Consider the following 25,046-nt stretch of genomic DNA (forward strand, 5'->3'; position numbering starts at 1 on the left):
CCACTTTCAACATGGCGCCTGCCTGAGTAAAAAAGTTCCCCACAAGAAAAGTGCATAAGAAAATGTGATACCTAGTTTATTTAGCGAGACACAGTTGTACAAAAATACGCGTAAAACATGGCAATTATAGCGCGAGTCATCTGCTACAAGCTATTTAAGGGCGGGAGTGGTAAGCTGAGCTGTGACACTTGTGTGCGTTGTACAATCGCGCTATGATGCGGTTTCATTTTCAGGTGCTCACTTGCGTCTGAAGCTAGTTCTTGCCATTTCCGTGCTGTACTTACTTTTTAGACCCTGGATATCCTGGAAAGGTAAGCCTTCTCAAATGTTGCCGAATATTAGTACAGATACAGAAGTTGTCTTTTTGTTCCCTCAGGTTATAGCGGCGGTAACGGTGATTATGCACTGGGGTTGAACTCCACAGGTGAGTTGCCAACTATCGCCGTTTTATTTCCATCTCTGTAAAGTGCACGCGAATCAACTATACAAATATTCTCAAATAACTTATTCTTATCTGTAAGCTGTCCTTTGTTTCGCTTTACGTGACTTGTTTTGCGAAAGCACGTAGGCGTACCACTTTTAGCTGGCTTACTTGCACATCATGGCTGTCATGTGGCATAACCAACCTAGTCGCGCCTGTGTTTAAGGAAGTTCGTGCGCTGGAGAGGTTGGTAAGAGGAGGCGCCGGACAATTGTGGCAGCTAACATATTTTTAGCAAATCCGGCCAGCCAGTAATAAACAGTTCTTAGCTATGAAATGTTTTCTGAGCTCAAGTCTCGAAATCTCTGTTGTTTGTGCTTACTTTCCATGCATGGTTGCTGCAAATAATGAAAGCATCTTTGAGGTATGATGTTATCTTGAGCTTAATGTTATTGAGTGTTCGTAGGAGCAGTAATCTTATGGGTTGTTTCCGACCTAATTCAACGTATAAAATCAAATTGATTGGTAAGGTTCTGACTTAATTTGTGATTGCACGTTTTTCAGCAGGTTCTGTCTACGAGGACATACACATGAGCATGACGAGCTTAACAGGATTCTTGAATGCATTGAAGGTGGACACGGAATCGGAGTAAGTGGCTCTCTAAATGAGCACTTACTTTCTTTGCTTAACTGACACAGCATGTGGAAAGTAGCACTACCAACTGAACTAATATCTTATCATGTATGTCATTAGGTTCATCCGCCGTGGTTGCTCAGTGGCTATGGTGTTGGGCTGCTGAGCACGAGGTCGCGGGATCGAATCCCGGCCACGGCGGCCGCATTTCGATGGGGGCGAAATGTGAAAACACCCGTGTACTTAGATTTAGGTGCACGTTAAAGAACCCCAGGTGGTCGAAATTTCCGGAGTCCTCCACTACGGCGTGCCTCATAATCAGAAAGTGGTTTTGGCACGTAATACCCCATAATTTATATGTCATTAGGTTCGCGAAATAAAATGCTACATAACGGTTATTAAAATGTTGCTTTCCCTCAGTTATTGATTATACGTCTGATACGCAAATTCGTAGTTTCTTGGTGAATCTATAATCTACGTATACCCATTACTTTATTGAAGCTGGTTTTTTCTCACTTGTAATTTTTGCATATTTCGTAATCCCCCTCTGCTGTAATGCCTTAAGACGCTTCAGATATGGGAACTAAATAAATAAATAAATAAATAAATAAATGTTTGGCATTTTTGGCATATTCACCAGTACCCTTGTTTTCTCTCATTCACAAGTTCACGTTCAGAAAGATGCCTGCATTTTCAGTTAAAATTCGTATCTGTCTTACTATTAAGGCTTCTTAAAAGTCAGTTTGTGTATCTCCTTCTTTATAATATTTATTTACAGTTAGTAGTTCTCTCATTATCAGTTGAATGCATTGATCAGATCAGCATAATAGCCTTAATTTTCCCACTTTGTAACTAACAGGCTGTTGTATTTAGTGGCTCAGGGGTTGTTTTGCACTTGTAAAAGTGACTGTGTATTTAATAGCTAAACTTCCACTTATAACCTTTAGGACATCAGTGTGTGCTTTTAGATTAAGCTGTCAGTGAGAGTTGAATTTCAACGCCTCTAAATTGTACTCCAGCAGTTTTAGTTGATGTTTGTTTCATTAGCACCTTTATACATGAGCTCAGTTATTGTACTGTTGATCTTCAACTTTTCCCATGCCACTGTTATCATCTTTGCTTCCACTCCACTGCTTAGTGCTCAGTCTGTGCTCTTGAGCCAGAGGTGCTTCTAATATCCAGTTACTGTGTCAAGAATGTTACAGCTTTCAGAATAACAGTTGCATATGCAACACATTCAAAGCATGGTGAAATTGTTGCTAAGACCACCACTGACTTGGTCAAACTACATTTCAATTTTGTAAGGAGAAAAGTGTTTGAATAAACAGTTTTGTTCTACAATGCAAAATATAAAGGGAAATGAAAATTTCATCATATCCAAAGCACATATCTTTGAATAAAAAAATGTTGCTTAATCGATGGTTCTCCATGTGACTTACACATTTATTACCCATATATTCCCAGATGTACCTATTGCATTCTTTTGAAGTTTTGATGAGCTGATTGGGTTTATAATAAATGTAAATGACATTTCACATTTTAAGATAGTCCATAGGAGGAAAAGACAAAAATAGAAGAAAGGAATGAAAGAACTATGGGTTTATGCAAACTTGCTTTCAACCTCTTGTTCACTTCAGGATCATACATGTTGTACCAGCAGTACTAATCGGTGAGCGTGTTCCCAACTGTGGTCTACCCGAACCATGTGCCAATGACTCCTTTGCGGTCCACATCTTTACTGGCAAAGACCACCATGACCAGCCAAGACTGTGCATCGATGGAAAGTAGTACGAAAACTTGTACCTTTCCTTATGCATTTGGAAGACAGAGTGGCAACATTGTCATGGTTATACATGCCATTAGCATAAAGTTTCTGTGTACCTATTTTTTCAAGGGCTGCGGAAAGGTATTTAGAAAATACGAAGAGTTTTCGGTCTTGGAAGCTTCGAATAAGTTGTAAACAATAATGACAAGTGTTCAATTCCTAGTCTCCTTTTCTTTTTTGATACATCTAATGAGTAGCATTGTTTTGCTCAACAGAGAATATGCAGTTACACATCACTGTTTGTATTTTATCTGAAACTACACCTACTTTATGTGTAAGGGGATTGCCATGTGTTCATTGTGCTCACTATGTAATTTATAACTTACGTGCGCGATATCATTGCTTGTGGGCTTACGACCCTTGTGGACAGATATTCTTCTCTATATCTGAAGAGTAGTATATAAACTTTTCAAAAACCTTTGCAATAGAGTTCTTTACTAGTTTGCTTGCTCTTTTTTTTCTTCTTGTTGAAATACTGACAAAGTTTATTTCTGCATGGCAGCATCCTTGGAGCCAACCTAAACAGTGGTGGACGTGGCATGAATGTGGCAGTCATCGATAGCATCACACGATTTGTGCAGCATGTCAGCCATTTTGACACTTACGAAGAAGGTATGGTTCCCAAAGTTCCTCTTTGCAGTGCATAGGTGTTCAATGTGCTGAATTCTTTGAAGCCAGCTTTCAGTCAGTGTAGCTGCATAATGGGCTGTGCTTATTTCACCACAGCAGGTTTAAAGCCAGCAGGTTTGCTGAGCAGCATAGCCTCCCATTGCTCGGCCGTGGTGATTCTGAATGTAGGACTGGTTCTGTGTTTAGGGGAATGATGAAAGTCTGAGGAAGCCTAACCTGGCGAGTAGGGAAAATTTGGAGGCAGTTTGAAGCCACAAGACTCTGTGACAGGCATTGGAATGATGGACTTGTGCACCGGTGCGGTGTGGAAAAGGACACACTTCTTCAACGTACCAATCCATTTCACCTTCATGGCCTCTCAAAAGTGCTTCACTTGGGCAGCATAATGTGTTCCTTTCACTGTCCTACCTTTTTGGGGTACTCAGTCAGGATGACACCTCTCGCATCTGAAAAAACAAAGACCATCACCTTGCCAGCTGATGGGACTCATTGAAATTTTTGTAGGGTTAGAGGAGGAGAGGTATTTAAACTGCTTTAGTTGCACTTTGGACTGTGTCTGAAACTGGCGTACACATGCTACGTGCACGGTCACAAAAAGTTTGAGAAATTTCACGGAATCTGCCTCAAGGAGAGTCAAGTTTGCGGCAGACTTGGTGTGCCTCTGGTGTTTGTTTTCAGGTGTCAATATTTTAAGGACCAGCTGACTTTACGACTTGTGTGTGTTGAGTACAACTGTTAAGATGTGTCCGACCCGTTCCTGGGACATTCCCACTTTCTCTGTGATGAAACATTCTGTCAAGCACTTGTCTGCCTTTACAATATCTTGGATTGCTGTGATGTTTTCTTTTGTACTGGCAGTTGCTGGTCTTCCACTGCAAGGGGCTTTTTTGGACCGAGTAATGAATTCAGCCACACACTTTTTCACAGTGGAATAAGATGAGGCATACTCCCCTTATGCTTCGATCCTATCCTTGTGAATGTACTGGTCAGTCATGCACTCTTTTAACAGGTATTCGATAACTGCACATTCTCTCACTTTATCGATCTTTCAGGCAGTGATCACCTTCTGCACCTTCTTCAATATCTGAAACAAAGAATAAGCTATTAGCGAGAACTTTTATATGGGGCCTTGCAAAGACATCTACGTACTATGAGTTGCAAGATTAACTTTCAGCTGAGGCAAATGTATCATTGTTAGGTTGACAAGTCACCTCTTGTATAGCAGAAATTACTTCCAGAGGTTTTATCATAAGAAGCCAACAAACACTGACACCAAGGACAACATAGGGGAAATTACTTGTGCTTAATAAAGGAAATAAAGAAACAATAAATTAATGGAAATTAAAGTGGATGAAAAAACAACTTGCCGCAGGTGGGAACCGAACCCACAACCTTTGCATTTCGGACACATAAATACCCAAGAAAGTGGATGGGGAAACAGCGCCGCGGTAGCTCAATTGGTGGAGCATCGCACGCGAAATGCGAAGGTTGTGGGTTCGGTTCCCACCTGCGGCAAGTTGTTTTTTCATCCAATTTCGTTTCGAATAATTTATCGATTCTTTATTTCATTTATTAAGCACAGGTAATTTCCCCAATGTTGTCCTTGGTGTCAGTGTTTGTTGGCTTCTTATGGTATGACCAATAAAAATCGGGCCCCTCGGTTAACCACCTTTCTTCTCGTTCATTCCAGAGGTTTGTCATTCAAGATGAAAACTTACGTACATGTGTTGTAGCATGGTCTACTTTCATTGAAAAGCTGGTTTCTATTATATTATGGGATCATTGAAACACACAAATTGCAACCGTGTTCTTTTGTGCACTTTACACTGCAAGTATTTCATGTATAGTTGAAGGTTTTTGGTTAAATATTGTAATTCCAGACTCATCTCAACTAGAGACACTCCTTCTAAACCTGAGGCAAGGAGATATCCTGATTCTTCTCACATTTGATGAACCCACGCGCAAGTGAGTTGATTCTGTTGAAGTGTCGTTCGCTGTCACATACTAAAAGGATAATTTTGTACTTAAATTTATATTTTTGGTAACCATTGAAGGCGCACTGCTTAAGTCACTGATGACTCAATAAGCCTATAGCTTCCTGTATACTTTCATAACCCCCCATCCATGCCAGGACTGCAGGGCACAGGCAATTGCGCCTAGTGCCGACACTTGTCGGCAATGCCAGCCCAGAATAGGACAGACAGCGCAATAGCATGATGCACGCTGTAGCTGTCCTTTTTTTTCTGCACAGATTATATCGCTTTATGAATATAAGTGCCAGTAACATGTGCACTGACACAAACAAACAGTCTGCTGCAAATAATGTGTGCATACGAGAAGTGAATAAGCGTAAGAAATTGCTCTAATTTATTTGAACACGCTTCCTTGTGCTTTTGTTTATACTTGAAAGATGTATTGCATGCTAGTATAGCAAAAAAAAGCGATGTAGAGTTTTAGAAGTATAACACAAACACATTCATTGCCATCATTTGCAGCTAAAGTTTGTGGACCATCCGTGACAGTGGCTTCTGTGCAAAAGGTTTAGCAATGCTCCATCTCATAAGTAGTATGCAGCACTATGGAAGCTGCAGGCCTCCTTTACAATAGGAAGAATGCCCCTTATGATGTGTTCAGCTGCACCATGCGATCTGCTCAGCGGCTGCTGAATTCACGATATACGACGTGCATGTGCAAAAGTCCCAAAATGTAAATGTAATGTGTCGCAGTGACATATCATGTACCAAGCAAAAAAAATAAATCGTGTATTGGTGTCATTAATGAAATAATTATACATGGAACTATATTCCGCTGCACAAGGATATTGCCTGTGTATGCGTCATACCTTCAGCCGCGATGCAAATTACTTGCGAGATATGAAGTATAGTGGGCACCATAGGTGAAATGCAAGGAGGCCTAGTGAGAAGGTTTAACGGCATTGCTGGAGGGATTGTGGGGGCACGAAAGTGTATAGGAACCTATGGAATGAGTCAAGCATGTTATGGTCATGGTTTGGACTATTTGGTATAAACTGATTAAATATGAGAAAGGTGCCCACCGGTTCGCATTTCATGAAACCAGTGTAAACCGAAAGAGGCCTACTATTTTCAGTGCAACCAAAAGAGAAGAAAGATGGCCAGAGAAATGCAGGATTAATGCTAGCACTATAGAAGATGCACTGAAGCTAGCCCTTCCTGCCTGCATAAGTTAAAGCTACCAGTTGCTTGTGTCATTGTCTGTCAGTAATGTGGAATAAAGTTTTTTGCAAATCAGGGTTATAAATGGAAAACAACACTGCTGTTTGAATGATGAAAAATCTTGAGATGTTCACTTGCATGTAGAGCAACAACCTCAAGCTGAATGATTTCGCTTGTTTCATTGATCTGTGCCTTCATGTGGTTGTGACTTAGAGAAACTGGAGCCCCTTGGATTCTATTATTCTTCAAGTTGGATTTTAATTATTTCAAGAAGCAAACATCGGTGATGCACTGTTACCTATGTGCATGTGCCTTTTTGTGTTATGTACTGAGCAGCATACCTTGAGATTGAGACACGCTGTACCAGATAGCCCTGTCAAAGCATTTCAAACATTGCAGAACTGGTATTGTTCAGTGGTTCATGTTGTACTTATCAACTTAAGAACTTGACTGTACTATTTACCTGCTGATCTCTCATCTCTGAGCCACGTAGTGAAAGATGTTTTGCAAGTCACTACATATTGTAATGACCGCATTTGTTGTATCATCATCTGTACGCAATAGCACTTCAGGCATGACAGTTCCCTTTTGTCGATTACAGGCTTTCGCAGATTGCCAGGCTGCTCCTTCATGAGCTTGGCAGTGCAATGGCACAGAACCTGCATTACCGCTCCTCGTGGTACTTCATCACTCAGAAAGGCATATCTGGGTTCTCACCTTACGAAGATGTAAGTGTGGTTGCAAGCGGTTTGTCCCTCAAAGCTAGAGTTCAAACTAGTTCACATCATAAAGACTATCATGTTTTCCGAACTGTAGTCAGTGGACTGTAGGTGTCGAAGTTGAAATTTTGCGTGATGCTAACCATCTATGGGCACTGACTATACACAGTTAATTTTCTTAAAGATCGTAGGTGCACATGAAAAAAAGGTACCCAACTGTGCCTGCAGCCTTTTATTGTGCTAAATGACATAGTGAAATTGGCCGTACAGATTGCAGACACTATAAAAAAAACACTTATTTTTAGGCTGAATTTGCACCTGCGGACTGGACACCGAATGTGGACTATTTACTGGAAAATACAGTAGTTAATCTAAAAGAACACATTTATTGAAAAATTGTTTGACCATGTTTGTGTTCATTCACAGCTGACAAATGTACACTGATATTTCTTTCCTTTCATGGCGCTGCTTGCTCGCAATTATGGTAACTCTGCTAATTTTCTCTTATGGTTTGGTCAAACAGGTTTGAGATTTTGGATGTTCTGCTTCATCTGATGTATTGTTATGTGATGAAATTCAGTCAGCACTTTCAGTTGATTTTTCTGAAAACATTTACTGCTTTGTGCAGTTGATTGTCCAGAAACCAAATCCTGCATGGTCAAATTCACCTCAACACAGAAACTTAGAGCAATGCTTAATCAGAATATGGCCATTCTTAGTACTGAAATGTGAAAGGTTATTTGAAAGCATAAGCAAGATGGCAGTTGGATCCACGATTCCACAGTCAAGACTGGCCATGTCATCAAGGTGACAAAGTAGTTTGGCATCACAGTGGCTGCCAGACCTGCATACATTACACCATCAAAACTAACCATTTGATCTTCTGTTTGTGAGCTGGTGTAATATGCCCTCCGAAAAATGATCACGCACTCTCTGGGAACGAGAAAGTGGCCTCTATAGCCAAAATTGAAGTATGCTGCCGTGGAGAAGAGTACAGTGCCACTGAATTAGTAAATAAGGCATCATCATATGCATGCTGCTTTGATGGTAAAGGATAAAAAGTAAACACCAATAGCTTTTGGGGATAGCTATGAAGTCTGCTTTGTTTGCATGTCTGCTCATACACCAACTCAAGGATTTGTGTAGTTGGAAGCATCATTTGGTTTCTAATAACTCAAACATTAGGTGGTTTACATAAAATTCTGTGTCATCGGAAGTTTAAGTTGATATTTTATGTGCACTAGCTTATGTGGAATCTTTTGTTTGATTATCATTTCAGATCTGTTTGCTTTGTGGGTAGTAGCTGTGCCTAGGTTTGTATGTTGAGTTCTTCTTGCATGAAGCATGCGAAAATTGTGTTTCTCTTAAGTTGCATGCCGTTACACCCTCATTAGATGACGATGGCACAATATGTTGTGTATTTTACAGCCTCTTGGGCACAATCTCGCTTTTCTCCCTCACGAGTATCTTTCTTTTCTTTCTATTTATCACCTACCTACTGAAAAACATTCTTAGTTTAACGTATTATCTTAATTCAGTAACAAAAAACCGATAAGCATGACACAGTGTGCAAGTACGAACTAGGATTCGTTTTTATCTACAGCCTCATTGCCAATAAGTATTTAATTTGCACTATATAATGCAAAGAAATTGAGGATAGACATTCTAAATACTTGGAAAGTCATGCTTATTCTTTGCAAACGACACAAGGTATGTAGGCTTTGAAGTCCCATTCGCTCACTGGTACCTTTTGACTTATGACTTCTATGGTACCATACCCTCCTCACTTTGGTTTTCTGCTTAGGTAGTTTCGTAGTGGAAGGGCGGTGACTGAATGCATATTTGCCACTCTATTACTTAACATTCAACCACTCGGCGCACTGCCTTGACTTCCAAGAGGGGAGAGCGCTGCTCACTTGAGTAATCCTGCTGTGTGATTCTTGCACTGAGAAATTGCTTGAGAAAAACCTCTCCACTGCCTTTGAGTAGGTGTTGAAAGTGCCTGCTTTAAAATTGTAGCCTGGAAATCAGTGAGAAGTTTTGGTAAAGTGTAGTGACTACTTCAGTCGACAGACCACCCTACCATTCTCCACTCAGTGGAGTTGAGTTTGTATTAGCGTGAGGTTGAGGTAGATTTGCAAATATGGGTCTCAGTCTGTTGCACCGTTTGATGCTGTGAAACTTGTTATGTGCAATCAGGTTAACAGCTGCATTGTACTTTGGAAGTCACAAAAAGTTTAATTCCTCCTTTTCTCCCTCCTGACTACAATTGATTGGTGGATGTCAGTGCCAAGAGTGAGAAATTATCACAGACATTGAGCTGGTCTGCAAACATCCACAGTCAATGCAGATTGTCTTTTGAAGTGCTTCTTGCATTGTAGTCTCCTATTGGACGGTCCATTGTGATATTGCACTTAAATTATGGGGTTTTACATGCCAAAACTATATGATATAATTATGAGTCATGCCATAGTGAGGAACTCCTGATTAATTTTGACTAACTGAGCTTCTTTAACATGCACCTAAATCTAAGCACAAGGGTGAATCAGAAAGTCCTTGCCCCTATTTTTTATTAGCCAAAATAAGGTATATACAGGCAATTACAAGTATGCGTACTATTCTACGTACCTTACACTATAGTACTTCCACATAGTGCCCACAGCGGTTCAGACATTTGTCCCATTGCAGCACTAAATTTTAGAAATGTTGTCGTCAGTCAGCGATGTACGTGGCCTCCCCGAACAATCATTGTCATGCAAGTCTTCGCAGCCTTTTGTGAACTCACAACACCACCACCTGACACTTCTCAAGGCGAGACACCTCTTCCTGTATGTGGGCTGCATTTGCCTGTGGATTTCGATGGGCGTTCGTCCCTTGCTCCATAGAAAACGGGTCACACTTCGTTGCTTGTAGGCCATGGGCGTGTGAAGCACAACGACCATCTTCAACAACTTACAGCAGTGCTGTGCTACAGGGCTACCAGCAGATAAGGCTGGGCCGGTCCAAGAAAAGTCCACAGCTGAAAATGGATATGTTGACTTCATATTTACAGCCATAATCTGGCAAAAAAAAGAAAAAAAGAGATATGGACAAAGACTTTCTGATTTGCCCTCATGCATGAGTGTTCTTGGATTTTGCCCCCACTGAAATGTGGCCGCCGCAGCAGGGAATCAAGCCTGTGACCTCGTGCTTAGCAGTGCAATGCCATAGTCACTATGCCACCGTATGCATTTACTGTATCTTCTGGCTTTTGAAGAGGTGAATGGAGTGTTGCTAGGCTTTTCCTGTATATTTTTTGCATGACATCTCTTATGCAAGTGTCATTCAAGATTGGCTGTTGCCAAGGCAATCGTCTCATTTTCACACTGATCATTGTCATAAACAGTGGGTGTCAGAATGCTGGCCATTGAACCAGCGCTCTTAGCACTCTTACATAAAAAAAAAGTTTTATGAATACCGGCCTTGGTTTTTCATCTGGGAACTTGAGATGGCATACAGGTTACCTGCAATGTTCAATCATGTTGAAACAGTATTTTTCGCTCCTTGGAAGCACTTGAAATGCTAGGGGTAACCTCAAAGAACTTGGGACAGGCCGAGTTAAACACCAAAGACTTGCCTTTACACCACGATTTCAAGTCCTGTTATCGTGGGCTCATAGACAGTTCAAAGCCAGTGACCACTCTGCTCGGATAATTGTGATTTTAGAGAATGGCATGTTTAATTCTTTCTTCGCTGACAGTGCCTGTGTACCCTACTATGTAGTTGTGGTAGATCCAAACTAATTTTCGCATGTTCAGGTGAGCAAGTCTCGAAGTAACAGTACATCTGGTGTATTCTTCCTGACAGCTACACTTTGTAGAAGCAAAAGGCTGGGCCATCCCCCATGACATTCGTTTCTGCATACCGTTTCAGAGTGAGTATATATCAAAACAATGCATAAATGCTTGTCAGTGGTGCATATGAATGCAAATTGTTGTTTGAATGCCCATATGCTAATATCAATTCTCTGAAGTGTCAGGGAGAAGCATTCACCCTGACCCCAGGCCTCAGGAGAACTTGGCAAGAAGACATTTTTGTAATAAGTACCAACACTTCCCTTCGTTCTGTTCAGGTATGTAATTCTGTGTCGCTCATGTTCTGTTACTACACAACCGTTTACATTTTGATGAAGGTGAAATGCAACAAGCTTCATGGACCATATTTACTTGCATAATGAACGCACTCGCGCAATGATCGCACCCCTGGATTCTGTCGTCAAAACTGAATCTTTTTTCTTTCCCGTTTAATGATCGCACCCCGACCTTGCCGCAGCAATATGTCGTGTGCCAAGTCTAGCTAATGATGATTGCACTTACGATCTGTCAAATGCTGCCAAATGCTGCCAAATGCTACGCAAACGACTCTTCAAGACATACCAAGCAGTGTGCACCAAACATTAGTAAAATTCTTAAGCAGATGCCCCATTTCGTTCCTTTCATCACTTTCTGCACTTCCATGAAAAAAAGAAGCTACAACCAAACTTGCCTTGGCTTTATTACTTGTAGGCCTTAGAATGGTTGTGGTCAACAACAACAACAAAAAAGGCGCCTTTCGATTCTTCTCGTCTGCACTCTGGGCACGCAACAAATCACGAGTGGCAACGATAATAGCCACGTCTACACTGATACGTTAGAAGTGTACCTTATTCATATGCCGACACTTGTAACACAGCTAAGATATTCGCCCACCCTTAGCGGAAACAAGCCGTATTAGGATATGTAGTAGTGAAGACAAATGCTACAGTTTCCACTGCATGCCCGCCATGTGTTTCTATGTCACTGGCAGCTAAGTGTGCCCATCTCCGTTTCCGTCCCCTCACAGTAGACATGGCTGCGTTACTGCCGCAAATTTGCCGATATTAACAATATTATTCATTACTGATACAGAAGAAACTGTTTCAATGCCCGTAATGTACTCATAGAGAAGAAAAAAAAATCTCGTTCGGCGCATTCGGCTTGCCCCGCCGGCCGCCATTTTTGTTTTAGTGTTCCACACTGTTACAGCAGCAGCCGCCAGTTTGTTGACCTGTTGTCATCCCGCAGCAAACGCAGGATGAACAAAATTTTTTTCTTTTTGCGGGAAATTTAACCCACGTAATGATCGCACCCCGGAATTTGCGTCAATATTTTTGACGAAAAAGTGTGATCATTATGCGAGTAAATACGGTATTTCGATTTAGGTCCATGTCAAAATATCCCACATGGTAAAAGTTAACCCAAAGTCCTCTACCATGGTGTGCCTCATAATCGTATCCTGGTTTTGGCATGTAAAACCAAAAAGTTAAATATTAAAATTGTTTTTCCTTTCTATTCTACATTTTCAGGAGACGTCGTGGACAACCCACTTTCTCCCAATCCTAGTGTGAGGTCTCCGAGCAGCAAGATCTTTTCGACACCTGTCATTGTAATGAGTGGTGCGTTGTTCACTTAACAGCCTTTTATTGAAGTGTCTTTTTTTTTCGCTCAGATCTTTATTTTGAGTGTACTCCTGCTATCAACTCTACACAAGTCTTTCTTACCCCTACCTTTTAGGAGAAGACATTCGTCACTTGCCGTTAACACTAGAGACTCTTGTGATGCAGCCTGGGATAAATCCACATCGTGTCGTGGTAAGTGATGTGAACAATTTTTTAATCAGTTGTTGGGGCTTTCTACAGTTCGATTAAAGGGACACTGTAAGGAAAAATGTTTATTGGAGCTGAATTGGTAAATTACATTTCTGCAATATCAGGCCTTCCTGGAATACAAGGTATTCTTGAAATACCAGAAATGTCACTATTCGAGAAATGTCAGACCACCAGAATACCACAAATGTTGGTTTCTCGAACACCGGAAATGTCAGCCTTATGGCTGGCAGAGTGCCAGGCCAGAAATAATGTAAAAGTGGAAAGATCGGCTTGAAGTTGTCAAACTAGTTCCTTGCGATGTCGTGAGATTTGGACTGCGTTTGCTTGGGATTGGTTTGTAGTTTGTTTACAAACAAGAGTAATATTGCAGTCTAAAAGCTCCACCCATAGAGTTTCTCATTATATTTTCACAGGGAAATCTGGTGCCACCGTCTATGGGAGTTTTCTAAGGAGTGCTATGCCATCTTTGGAATGACGGTGTATAGGTGTGCGAGGCTTGTGTTGGCTGGTGTTTTACGAGGCTTTGTCTAAAACGTGGATGTGGCTACACAGATAATGAATTAGTAAAATGAAATCTTCATAAGAGGTTTTCATTCACCCATGTTACATTTTTCAGTAAAGTTTACTCACCTACAGTGTATAATCAAGAGAAGAAAGGCAAGAATAGACGACAAACTGTTCCAAAGCAAGTGCAAATCTTGTCGTCTGTCCTCAAACTTTAGTGGCCTGCTGATGCTTTTTGCATTTGATATATTTGTACATTCAATCACAAGTCCTCATAATTAAACAAAACATGATTTTGTGTAATAATAAAGCTAAAATAGCTCTTTACGTGCTGTTTTAGTAGGTAATGAATCATTGTGACAGACGGAACGGTGCTAGCAAGTATGGTCTTCAATGTGTCCTGGCTTTCCGAGAACGATGCCAATCCAAAGTCGTCGTGTATTGTCATTCCCATGCATACAACAGCACAACAGCATCAGATTTCTCTCTAGGTAATATAGTGAGAAACTCTGTGGGTCTGCCTAATGAGTCCTAAGGCCTTTTTTTGAAAAAATATGGCCAATACTTGCAAGAATACTTGGAAATTCAGGACATCATACTAGCATACCAGCGCTGTGCTCTGGGCATGAAATTCGATTAATTTCTCAATTTCTTCAATTTCTCTGCTAACAACCATTTTATTTTACACCAAATCGAGTCTTGAAAAAATATTCCACCAAAGTGAACCAAAGTAACTGAATCTCACTCTTTAATGTCTCTTTAACACAGTAATTAAGGAGAGAACAAAAGAGAAAGAGAGGGAGAGAAGTAACTTTATTTAATGTCCAGTGGTTTAGGGGGATGAATCCCTGCCTAAACGACGGCCAGTAGCCCTTCGGCCCTTGTAACGGCCTCGGCCAGCTAGATGGCCCAGAGTTGGTGAAGAACAATTTGAGATGTATTAGTAAATTACCCTACAGCAATACCTAAAAAGCATTTATTACCTTAAGAAGAGAGTTGCTAAACCAGAAAAGGCGCAAAAGTGAAAGACGAGTGGCAGTGCTGCATTGATGTTCCCGCACCAGCTTGCCACAATGTCGTAGATTCAGCAACGTCTGCTCAGGCCTAGCTAAACATTTATTAGTAAAGATGGACTACCTTGTATTCCAAAAGAGCCAAAGCTGTACTCGGAAAGTTCCAAGAATTTGTACTGTGCCACAATGGTCCAAATTGATGGAATACCTAAGTTTTGAAAGAATACTCTACCGGTTTAATCTGATTTTGTGTTTCTCTTGAGTGTCTCTTTAAAATGAAAAACACACAGCCGAGACAAGGAGGGAAAACATTATGTAAAATATGTTGGTCAGTGATCAAGCACCTTAGTCCAGAGGGTCGCTGTCTACTCGCATTATTGCTGATTCGATGTAAGCAGCCAGACAGTGTCGACCGGCAGTGGATGTGGCCTGAGTCAGCCATTTGGCAGATTGAGATATTCTGAGCTCGGTTACCAAGGGGAGTGATGGCAATTGGGCTCATGTTCCCATAAAATACATGCTAAACACTGCAATTGGAACCCTTATAAAGGCTAAATGGGATTGACAGAGTGCATATGTCCATCTCGCTTCCTTGTCCCATTTGTATGATCTGTTTCTTCATTTTAATGAGTGCGTATCAGCTAGACCAACATTAGTGTCTTCTGTTGCTTGACCTAGGTTGTGACTCAGGTATTTGACAAATTTTTCGCCGGAATAATTTGAAATTGTGGTTGTAAAATGTAGTACTGTACATTTGAGACTGTAAAATTGCATTTCTTTCTACTTTAATTAAGATATGTATATGAAGATGTGTCTAGGTTTTAATTGCTTTTTCAATGAGAAAGCAGTGCCGCAATTATGTGGAAATGCAGGATCCCGAATGAATGCATGTCTTGCCAGCTGCTGAAAGAGCGTGATGGTGAAAAGTTTGCAACTGCTGAAGTTCGTGACACGTGATGCAGAGTTTTTAATTATGTGTTGTGTGTCTGACACAACAAAAATGTTTACACATTATCCTACAAGGCTCATAATACCAATAGATCACCGCATGTAAAGCAGAAGATCAAGCGTGCATATTTTCTCCTGGTAGTATTAAGGTTTTCTTTTCTTTTCGAAAGTACACAACACAAAAGAAGATATTTTTGAAACATGCATTTGAATTATTTGCCTTGTTTTGCAATTTGCAGGTGTTCTACCTTCCTGAGAACCCAGAAGTGAAAGAACTCTGTGATCTGTTTGAGTTTGCAGCAGAGCAGATAGACACCGCCAAAATCGGCAAACCATGCGGTCTGTGGCTTTACAGTATTTACTTTTATGCGCATTTGAACAAGTGACATGCATGAAGGTTAGCTTTTTTTTTAGACTTTGCCTTGTAGCACAGTGAACTTCTAGGTTCTACGCATCTTGCGTGATCACAGTGTTTCATTATTTAATTTGTCCTCAATCAATTTTTACCCTTGCTAAGCACAGCTGTTCACTGTCTCACTATTAAAAAGAAAGTTCTTGGGTGACAGAGACTACCCTTAATGGGCCCAAGATCAAAGGAAAAAAAGAAAAACAAATCAAACCTCATTAAAGTGACATGATGTACGACGAATGTGTAGACATAATGAGGCAATATTAATTCCTGTAATTCCCATAGAAATGCATGCACTTAACATCTTGCTTTAACAAGCCCAAAATTTTCTATAAATAGATGTAGTAATTCCAGTAAGGTAGAAGCATAGGCCAGTTGGCGTAGCATGGTTAAAATTCTAGAAGACCAGCGTTCACACTATCGCTCCTTTCTCTGTGCTTTGTCTGAGAGCTGGTCTTCCAGAATTTCAAGATGTAGGGAACCTTTTCATAGTTCATATTAATATTTAGTGATCATTTTGGGTCGATTCGAAAAGTGGCATCACGCGACGCTGCTGGTAACTCATCTGATGCAGCAGTTTAATACTCCCCCGAACTGGCAGCCACATACAACGTGCCAAACTGGGCATGCTGTCGTATCATTGGCCAAGCCCATGCCCTTCTGCTGCTACCGCGCCACTGCAATTTAATAATGCCGCTGACTCGCACATTCTCCTGCTCTCTGCACCCATTACATGCTGCACATTGATCAAGCGTTGCATGCTGACAAAGACAAAACAAAGCAAATATAGTGTGTTGGGGCACCTTAGTCACCCAAATTAAGAAGTTTTCATCTGCCTTCATTAACAATGATCGGCAATTATGCTACACCCTAACTTCATTTGTCTTTCCGTTTTTCTTTTATAGATCAGTTCACTGAAGCATTCGAGTTTGCAAAGCACCAGTTTCCAGATGCCGTAAGTGAGCACTTGTAGTGTTAAACCGTGCACAGACAAACTTTCCTGCTGAAAATCGGTTATGTTTGTTGTTTTTGGGTTGATCATGTTCAAAGCACAAACATCAGGTGCAGTAGCAAGGCCTCATTAACTATGTTCAGGCACACTTTGTGGTGATTGAAGAAGGTGTTTTGCTGGGACCTGACTTCCTGGCTTACCTTGGTCAGCTTCTTCCACTGCTGGAGATGGATTCTACCATAAGCAGCATTTCAGCGTGGAATGACAATGGTAAGACACCTTAAGTATTTACTATGGAAAAGCTGATTTCGCTCAACTGAAGCCTTGGTCATGTTACATGTGGCACGACACTTACATTTGGCATAGTAGTTCTGCGGAAACCCGCAAGGTGGAGAGAAATAATTAATAAAGGGAAAATCAGACATCCACCCGTTCGTAGCAATTGCTACAAAGGAAACCCATACAAGTTCCTCAAAAGAAAAGCCTCACAGATGAAGAAAAATTCGTCCTGGTCCGGGACTCGAACTCGGGACCACCGCCTTTTCTTTCGAGGAACCCGTATGGGTTTCCTTTGTAGCAGTTGCTATGAACGGGTTGATGTCTGATTTTCCCTTTATTAATAGACACTTACATTTAGGAAGGTGTACTTGCTCCTGTTAAGAGACAGGAAGAGAGTAGTGTGGATCAGAGATCTAACAGTGATAGCCGATATTCTTGGTGACATTAAGACAAAAAAAGAATGGAGCTGCGCAGGCCATGTGATGCGTAGGATGGATAACCGGTGCACCATTAGAGTTACAGAATGGGTGCATAGAGAAGGCAAGCACAGTTGATGACAGCAGAAAACTAGGTGGCGTGATGAAATTAGGAAGTTTGCAGGTGCAAGTTGGAGTTGGTTGGCACTGGACAGGGGCAATTGGAGATTGCAGGGAGAGGCCTTCATCCTGCAGAGGACGTAAAAATAGGCCGAGGATGATTAATTTTTTATTCTTTACTTCTGTACTATGATGATGATGATGATGATGGTTTGCTCCAGTATGTTATAATGCGCAAACTTTTTACTTCATCTGCACATGTTTGATGGAGGAGAAGAATATTGAGAGCTGACCAGCTTAGGTTGGTCACTCTCAGTGGCTGTGGTGTTCTACTGTTGAACACGATGTCACAGCTTCGATTCCTGGCCAGCACTATGGCATTTTGATGGAGGTGAAATGCTAAAATGCTTTTGTACTTAGATTTAGCCTTCCACTACAGCATCATTCATAACACCACTGTTGCTTTGGAATGTCAACCCAATCAATCAATCAATCAATCAATCAATCAATCAATCAATCAATCAATCAATCAATCAATCAATCAATCAATCAATCAATCAATCAATCAGTGAGATCAACATTGAGAGGTACAGACGCACCTAGCCCTGCAAAGATGTTCATGCTAAAGCCTTATTGCACTGTGATACACCTACATCCCCAACATCCTGATTCATTCATTCATTCACTCTGCTTGGCTTTCAGGTTTTCAGGGTGTGTCTGCAAATAACAAAAGATTGTTTCGCATTGAGAGTCTGACCGGCATGGGCTTCCTAGTGCGAAGAGGCTTTACTGCCCAGACTTGGTGTGAGCGGCGCTTTGTGCCCGACGGGTCACCGAGCGGCGGCGATACAATTTCACCAGACGTCTCCAGAGTGATGCGAATCTCGGATCTCATTTATGATGATGAGACTCCATTCTCAGAAGCAATTGGAGCGCTGCTGTCACGTGAGAGAGTCACAGATATGTAAGAGTCTTTTCATTCATGGTCTCACTTTTTTGCATTATTGTGGCGTGCAATGTGATGCATGCATGATATTGTCGCAGTTCACTGAGAACGGGAGCATTAATTGCGAGAAGTCTGTCACACTCTATAGGCACACCCGAAAACAGGGAACGCCTGCGCGCACTCTTGAGCAGATTGTCTTTGTCGTCACCATCGTGGCTCAACCTAGACCGGCGTAAAGCATTGGCCTCCCTCCAGAGCGAGCGCTGTTCCGATGCACGGCGAATAGTAGTCAGTGCACAAATGCAGGCTGCCCATGTCACTCGGAGAGATAAGGCTTCATGCGAGCAAGATGGGGTATCAGGAACCATAAGGCTTCAATATGCTTCTTAACAGGGCATATTCAAATTCTGTATGCTTCCAGTAATGGCACAAACATGCACTTCCCTTGGAATGTTGTTGTGCAGTTAAATATTGAAGAATGCCAAATTCTAGGCATTGGAAGGACATACTTAAATTGAAGAAATTGTGGAATATCACATGTGAAAATATTCAACAAGGAAACCAAAGAAAACATAGAGGAAATTGTGTTTTTTTTTATTAAAGTGTCGAATTAATAATTCATGGCAAAGCCAGCTAAAGCTGGAAACTGTGTTTGCTGTGTCTGGCTTTCTAACCTTTCCATTGAACCATCATCGCCATGCAGTCAACACATTGTGGTGTTGTCATTTTTGTGTTGTCATCATCATGCATGGAGGAAGAAAACTACGAGGGAGCATAAAATCAGGCAGACTGGCTTCCAAAGTTGCCAGTGCTTTCTCCAGCCCCGTGCTGATTGTTTCTGCTCACCACATTTAATGTACTTAGTTCTCGTCCTCGACACCTTGTTGCTTTGAAACATCGTTGCTGTTGCAATAGCAACACTAGCTCAGGAGCATCCACACAATTAGGCACTCATTACAACTTTCAAGCAGCTGCAAAAGCGTTGCAGCAGACAAACAGACGACGAACCCAGCACAGCTACATGGGGTGACTAAAAAACACCAATTCCTATCACATGCTTGGGTACTTTTCCCATGATTCCTCCTTTTCATTTATTTTTATGACTAGGCTTGATGATTGCTACGTGATGCTCCTCCTATTTTAAAAACAAATTTTTTCTTTCCTCTATGTCATCAAGCCACCTCTTCCTCCTGAGCCTCACCCTCACCAAATGGCAAATAAAAACATAAGTTTGCTGACCATCACCATTGGGGCTGAAGCTCATGTCCCTGTGGCAATCTTCATTTTGGAGCCAGATTCACTAACCACTGAGCTATTGCACGAAATTCATGCTTTGCAGTGTGTGTGGGGCTTTTGTATCTGCAGAATACTCTGAGCGGTGGCATCTGTTCATGTATTTCGGAGGCCAGAGCAGGCGATACTGTAGCGTTCAAAGATGGCAAAGTGTCCATTGCAGTGAATTTTTTCTCGAGCAAATGATGGTGTCTACTGTAATAGCGTGTTGCTATCACAGTAGGTAAGCTTATAAATGGAGGGAGTGCTGAAATCTGCTGATTTTTTTAGAACCATCGACAGTAATGTGTTTCATAAACAGTGCACAGCTTTAGGAACAAGTGATGTATTAAGCAATTAATGCTATGACACTGTGGTGTTTCTTGTGTTATAGATAGCACTCAAGTTCTCTCGTCACTCAGATTATGCATGTACAGTGCTCATGAACTGAAAGTATCAATTCAGGGTCAACTAATGCGCGCAGTTTCACTTCCACTGTTTGCAGTTTGTGTGACATTGGTACAATTTTGGCTTGTTCACTTAGATCACAGTCCGCATCACCTTTAATGACCTGATTCATAGCAACACGGCATGGCACTTCCAAGTATAATTGCATATGTGAAGTGTTCTGCACTCCATTTCACACGTAGCAGGCAGCACTACGAAGGCTTCTCTCACTGTTTACATCTGCAACCAAAAAGTAGTGCGTCACGTGTGAAAGAAAAGCATTAGGTATGACGTAATAGTCCTGCGGAAACCCGCTAGGTGGAGTGAAGTAATTAATTAAGGCATTAGGTGCACACCATGTAATTGGATGTAAAATTAAGTCTCGTACTTGTACCCTGCTAAATATGGTGTATTTATTACACAAAAGGCGTTGGAGATCTAAGCCTATTTCCCGCCAAATGAGCAGAGTAACATGTTTTTGTGACCAGCGGCTACGGCGCATCACTTGCGCTTGCAACCAAGTATATATGTGGTATGTTGCCTGCTAGAAGCGCAAATATGCACAAGTAATAAATGATTTGATGTAAACTTGCATCCACAAGTAGCAGTTGTAATTTGCGACGTAGTTATTCAAAAATAAACATTGCAGATGAAGAACAACTGTATTGTAAAACGTGCAGAGTGAGATTTCTATGGCCGCATACTAGTATGGCCTCTGCAGTGTTGCATGCTAACTGCGAACCAGGGTACACTTAAAGCTTACCTGCTGCATTTAATTCCACGAGCACTGTGCACCATATACAAACAAGACAAAGGAGTCATAGAATGATGGAGACTTGAGGGAATTATGAGTGGATGAGCAACACTTATATCTTTGGGGGGGGGGGGGGGGGGCTTGTCTTCTTAGAGAAGTACTGACACGACAATTTTGTGCCCCACTCTTTTTCTTTAGGTAGCTGTAGACACCATAGCTACAATATGAAACCTCAATTCCTTGAGAGTGCCACAAACAATGACTAATTGCAGCACATTTTAGGCAACCCACTCAGAATGCACGCCAAACGCAGCATAGCTTGAAACGTGAGAAAGGAGAATATTCACAGTGCATTGGCGGGCTAGTTGGTGCGAATCCATGAAAACTTTGTTTAGCGCAAAACAACAGAAACAAGAAAGACGACAGGGAAAGGCGTTTGTCCTGTCGTCTTTCTTGTGTCTGTTGTTTTGCGCTAAACAAAGTTTTCATGGAGAATATTCACGTCACCCAAAAGCAAAGGACGCGCTCATGGGGTATCACAAGCAAATCAAGAGTGCGCCAGCTAGCCTGGTGCAGTGGCTGAAGGTAATGCGATGGCCATGTCACTGAAGGCTCCAGATTAACATTTCTAATTGTGAACTTCTCTTGGAAATGCAGGGGAACTCGCTCTCCCCTCTCGTCCCATCAAGTGTTGAACGGGCTCAGCTTTCGGCAGCATGGTCTCAATCTGTGTGTATGTGTCTCTGGTGTCTGGTGCCATGAGAATGCAACATCGGGTTTCGGCGATGTTAAAAGTCTCCTCTTTAACGTCCGAAGCCATGGTGCACGTGGCTCATGTTTTAAACTGGTCACATTAAATGTAAATAATTCTTTTTTGCGCGCTCAAGGAATTGAGGCTCCATGTGGTAATTACAGAATCTACAGCTGTCCAAAGAAGAAATATAAACTAGACAGAAATTTTTTGTCAATGCTCCTCAAAGATGAAGACACGTTTTCTTGTAAGAACATCGGCTGTATACTGAGGCTTTCCTGGTTCACCCTCTGTTGATCTCTACATAGTATGAAGTGACATTGGGAATTGCTAGTGTAATATTGTAACACCCGTTGTGGAACTCCTGTTGTACAGGTTGAAACAATCCATAATGTGCATGTTATGTTTCTAACATCTCTGATGTTTAGGGAGCTTGGAGTTACCATTGAAGGCGTGGAGACTCTTGAGCGTTCACACTACGAGAAGGTCGTGCATAATATGCTGAGCACCAGTGAGACATGGGCACTCATCCAGCGATACCTTGCACTCTGCAGTGCTGGATCATGGCTTCCACACCTGTCTAGTTCAACGGCATCAAACAGGTACTTGTTTATTAAACGTGTGCATTTCAAGGCTGTAGTGATTTTCTTTCCTTTCTGCTTCCGAGATGCTGTGAGCATTTTATTAGAACAGTAGCAATATGAGGCAACAGATGATGTTCGAAACATGGCTGCCATGTTGTTTCTTCCAGCATCTGCGGTATTCAAAAGCATGGTCTTTGAGATTGGTGCCTGTTAGGCCACGTTCACATTGGCGAGTCAAAGAGGTCACACAACTGAGTTAGTCTCAAATGGTCACTTTTTTACTAAAGTGACCATTTTGGGGCACTCACTCGCTGTCCAGTCTTTCAGCTCTGCAAATCGCATTGCAAAGCTGTTAAACAAATAAGCCGCACAGGAGAAGGACATCGGTGCAACTCACACTTGCTGGTGGGAACATTAGTCACCATGAGTTGCTCTTTGGTCATCAATCACAGTCATCCACGTGACCTCTGTCAATTGCTGGTGTGAGTGCAACCTTACTCTAAAGGGGCCATTGCTGGAGGCTGCCGTGTGGGCACCATCTTTAGTAAAAAGATGTTTATTTCAAAATTTCAAGAGAAAAGTACTCAAAGGTCATTGCTGCAAAAATATATATGCATATGTGTATGTAAGAAAAGAAAATCTTCAAAGAACTTATTGGAGAATACGTTGGAAGCTCAGCCTCACCTATTCAGTAGATGCTAACTGCGGTAGTTTCCCTCACCTGCAAAAGTGCGCAGTTAGCCGCCAACAGATGTCATAACAAAGAGAGGAGTGAGAGCCTTGTACCCGTACATTCTAAAAAAAGTTTGCATCTTTTGTGGCTGACCTTGTCCCCAAGCAATAATTTTCATCTATCTTGCATACCTTTTCTTTCTTTAGCACAGCACACCTGGTACTTCAGTCATGAAGGGGGTGTGCGTAATCGGCATGACATTCATGACAGTAAGAATCGAGCGCAGTTTTCAAGAAAGGAAACACAAGCAAAGCAGATGGCGATTATTGTTTAGCAGCAACAAGATATGTCTCAAAGGGTGTAAACATTTTTAGAGTGTAGCAGTGGTAGTGTTAATTTTACCAGCTTTCTATTTTCGTAAATAATAAATATATGCAACATTTCTTGCATGTTGCTCTAGCCCATGTCAATGAATTTGATATGGAAATGTTTCAAGAAAATCAAAGATAGTAGTGTTTGTTATTAAATTCATTTTTTTTCAATGAGGAATATTCAGTAACATGTCTGCATTTGAGTGCACAGGTAAGCACAGGTATCACGGGCAAAATTTTTTCTCACCAGAATAAGATTGGCTATATTATTCAGGTATTCACTCGGGAAATACAATTTTTTATGAAAATCAAGAACATTCACTCACCCATTCAAACTTATTTCAGCACTTTAGCAGAAACTTATAGCTGCACTTCAATTTATGTTTTGAGAAATGAGTTGGTTGCTGGAATTCAGTCTTGATTGCCTGTAGCATTTGCCAACTGCATCCTTTTCAGGCCTGCAATCAGCATCTTCTTCTACCAAGCATCAAAAGATGACTTTGAAACTTTGCGTGCACTTTGCTCTTGTTTTGGCCTTTACCATCATCCAAAATTTTCGCCAAGGGGACTGTATCGTGGAATGCTGAGGTACATACCAAAACTTTTGAAAGTATCGATAATATATCGATGCTGTTGTTTCATTGCTTTTCTTCTAAACACTTGGTATGCCATTTTCAGGTTCACTTGGAAGGGGCGTGACATGTTCCTAATTGGACGTTACTCACCGTACTACAAGTACAAGCCAAAAAATATGAGCCCTGTATCACTGCGCATTGCTACCTCGGGATAATATACTATTTTTGAAGCCTGTTGGATGGATGATGTATGAAACAAAGAATGTTTCACTGATAATAAAGTTTATATGATTATTATACACCTTTGTCTTTGTCTCATCTGCATAGGTCATTGCAAGTTCTATTCAGTTTGTCATACCAGTTTTTCTGCATACTACAGCTGTAGCCTTGTTGTTGAGTATCCATCCACCTTGGCTGCAGGAGGATGTAGGTTGAAAACCGCACTGCCGCCAGTTATTTAGCAGTTATTCAAATAGACACAGGCGTACCCCAACGTGACACTCAGCTTTCTCTAGGGGTGAACTGTCCTAGCCAGGGAATGAGCCTGCGCCATGTGAATCTTGTTGAACCCAGTGGACAAAATAAGATCACTGTAAGAGGTTATTCTGGGCTGCTTCTATGGCAGCACTTTCCCATGTGGTATCCCAAAGCATGATAGAATGCATAAGCACAGCTGAACGAAGACATACAAAGAAACAGATACACAGAGACGGCGCATCTTCGTTCAGTCGCGCTTACGCATTCTATCATGGATTCAAACCAGCTAGCCCACCGTGTTTTAATCCCAAAGCACCTATATTAGGTGGGGATGCCTTCAGGTTGGAAAGCTACACCCTCTTCTCGGCACTGAGGTCTCGTAATGGCTGAGCAGCTGGCTGGGGCAAGCGTGTGACTCACGGCTGTCCTATTTCAGGTAGGTGTCACATTTTTTCTCACTGTAATGT

At 41.5% G+C, this 25,046-nt stretch overlaps 1 protein-coding gene across 2 annotated transcripts; it reads left to right on the forward strand.

Annotated features, from left to right (window-relative positions):
- LOC126522013 (protein O-linked-mannose beta-1,2-N-acetylglucosaminyltransferase 1-like) lies at positions 1–24,401 on the forward strand. 2 transcript variants are annotated; one of them, XM_050170786.3, is made up of 19 exons: positions 1–169; positions 234–311; positions 377–424; positions 986–1,070; positions 2,693–2,842; positions 3,383–3,492; positions 5,391–5,475; positions 7,306–7,432; positions 11,270–11,336; positions 11,436–11,534; positions 12,786–12,875; positions 12,994–13,070; positions 15,793–15,892; positions 16,868–16,917; positions 17,058–17,184; positions 18,432–18,693; positions 22,328–22,501; positions 23,984–24,115; positions 24,206–24,401. In XM_050170786.3, the coding sequence occupies exons 1-19, from the start codon at positions 118–120 to the stop codon at positions 24,315–24,317; spliced, it is 2,025 nt and encodes a 674-aa protein (XP_050026743.1). In that variant the 5' UTR covers positions 1–117; the 3' UTR covers positions 24,318–24,401. The 2 variants fall into 2 exon arrangements, with proteins under 2 accessions (XP_050026743.1, XP_050026744.1); XM_050170787.3 differs by having other exon boundaries at positions 989–1,070.
- Positions 24,402–25,046: the final 645 nt, after the last annotated feature.

Source organism: Dermacentor andersoni, chromosome 6 (assembly GCF_023375885.2).
Source record: "Dermacentor andersoni chromosome 6, qqDerAnde1_hic_scaffold, whole genome shotgun sequence".
Classification (NCBI taxonomy): domain Eukaryota; kingdom Metazoa; phylum Arthropoda; class Arachnida; order Ixodida; family Ixodidae; genus Dermacentor; species Dermacentor andersoni.

What these genes read in the sequence shown, in the direction of transcription:
- LOC126522013 (XM_050170786.3), top strand. Translation starts at nt 118, where the DNA reads ATGGCAATTATAGCGCGAGTCATCTGCTACAAGCTATTTAAGGGCGGG. An exon ending in AAGGTGGACACGGAATCGGA is followed by an intron (nt 1,071 to 2,692) that starts GTAAGTGGCTCT and finishes TGTTCACTTCAG; the next exon opens with GATCATACATGTTGTACCAG. An exon ending in CTGTATCGTGGAATGCTGAG is followed by an intron (nt 24,116 to 24,205) that starts GTACATACCAAA and finishes TGCCATTTTCAG; the next exon opens with GTTCACTTGGAAGGGGCGTG.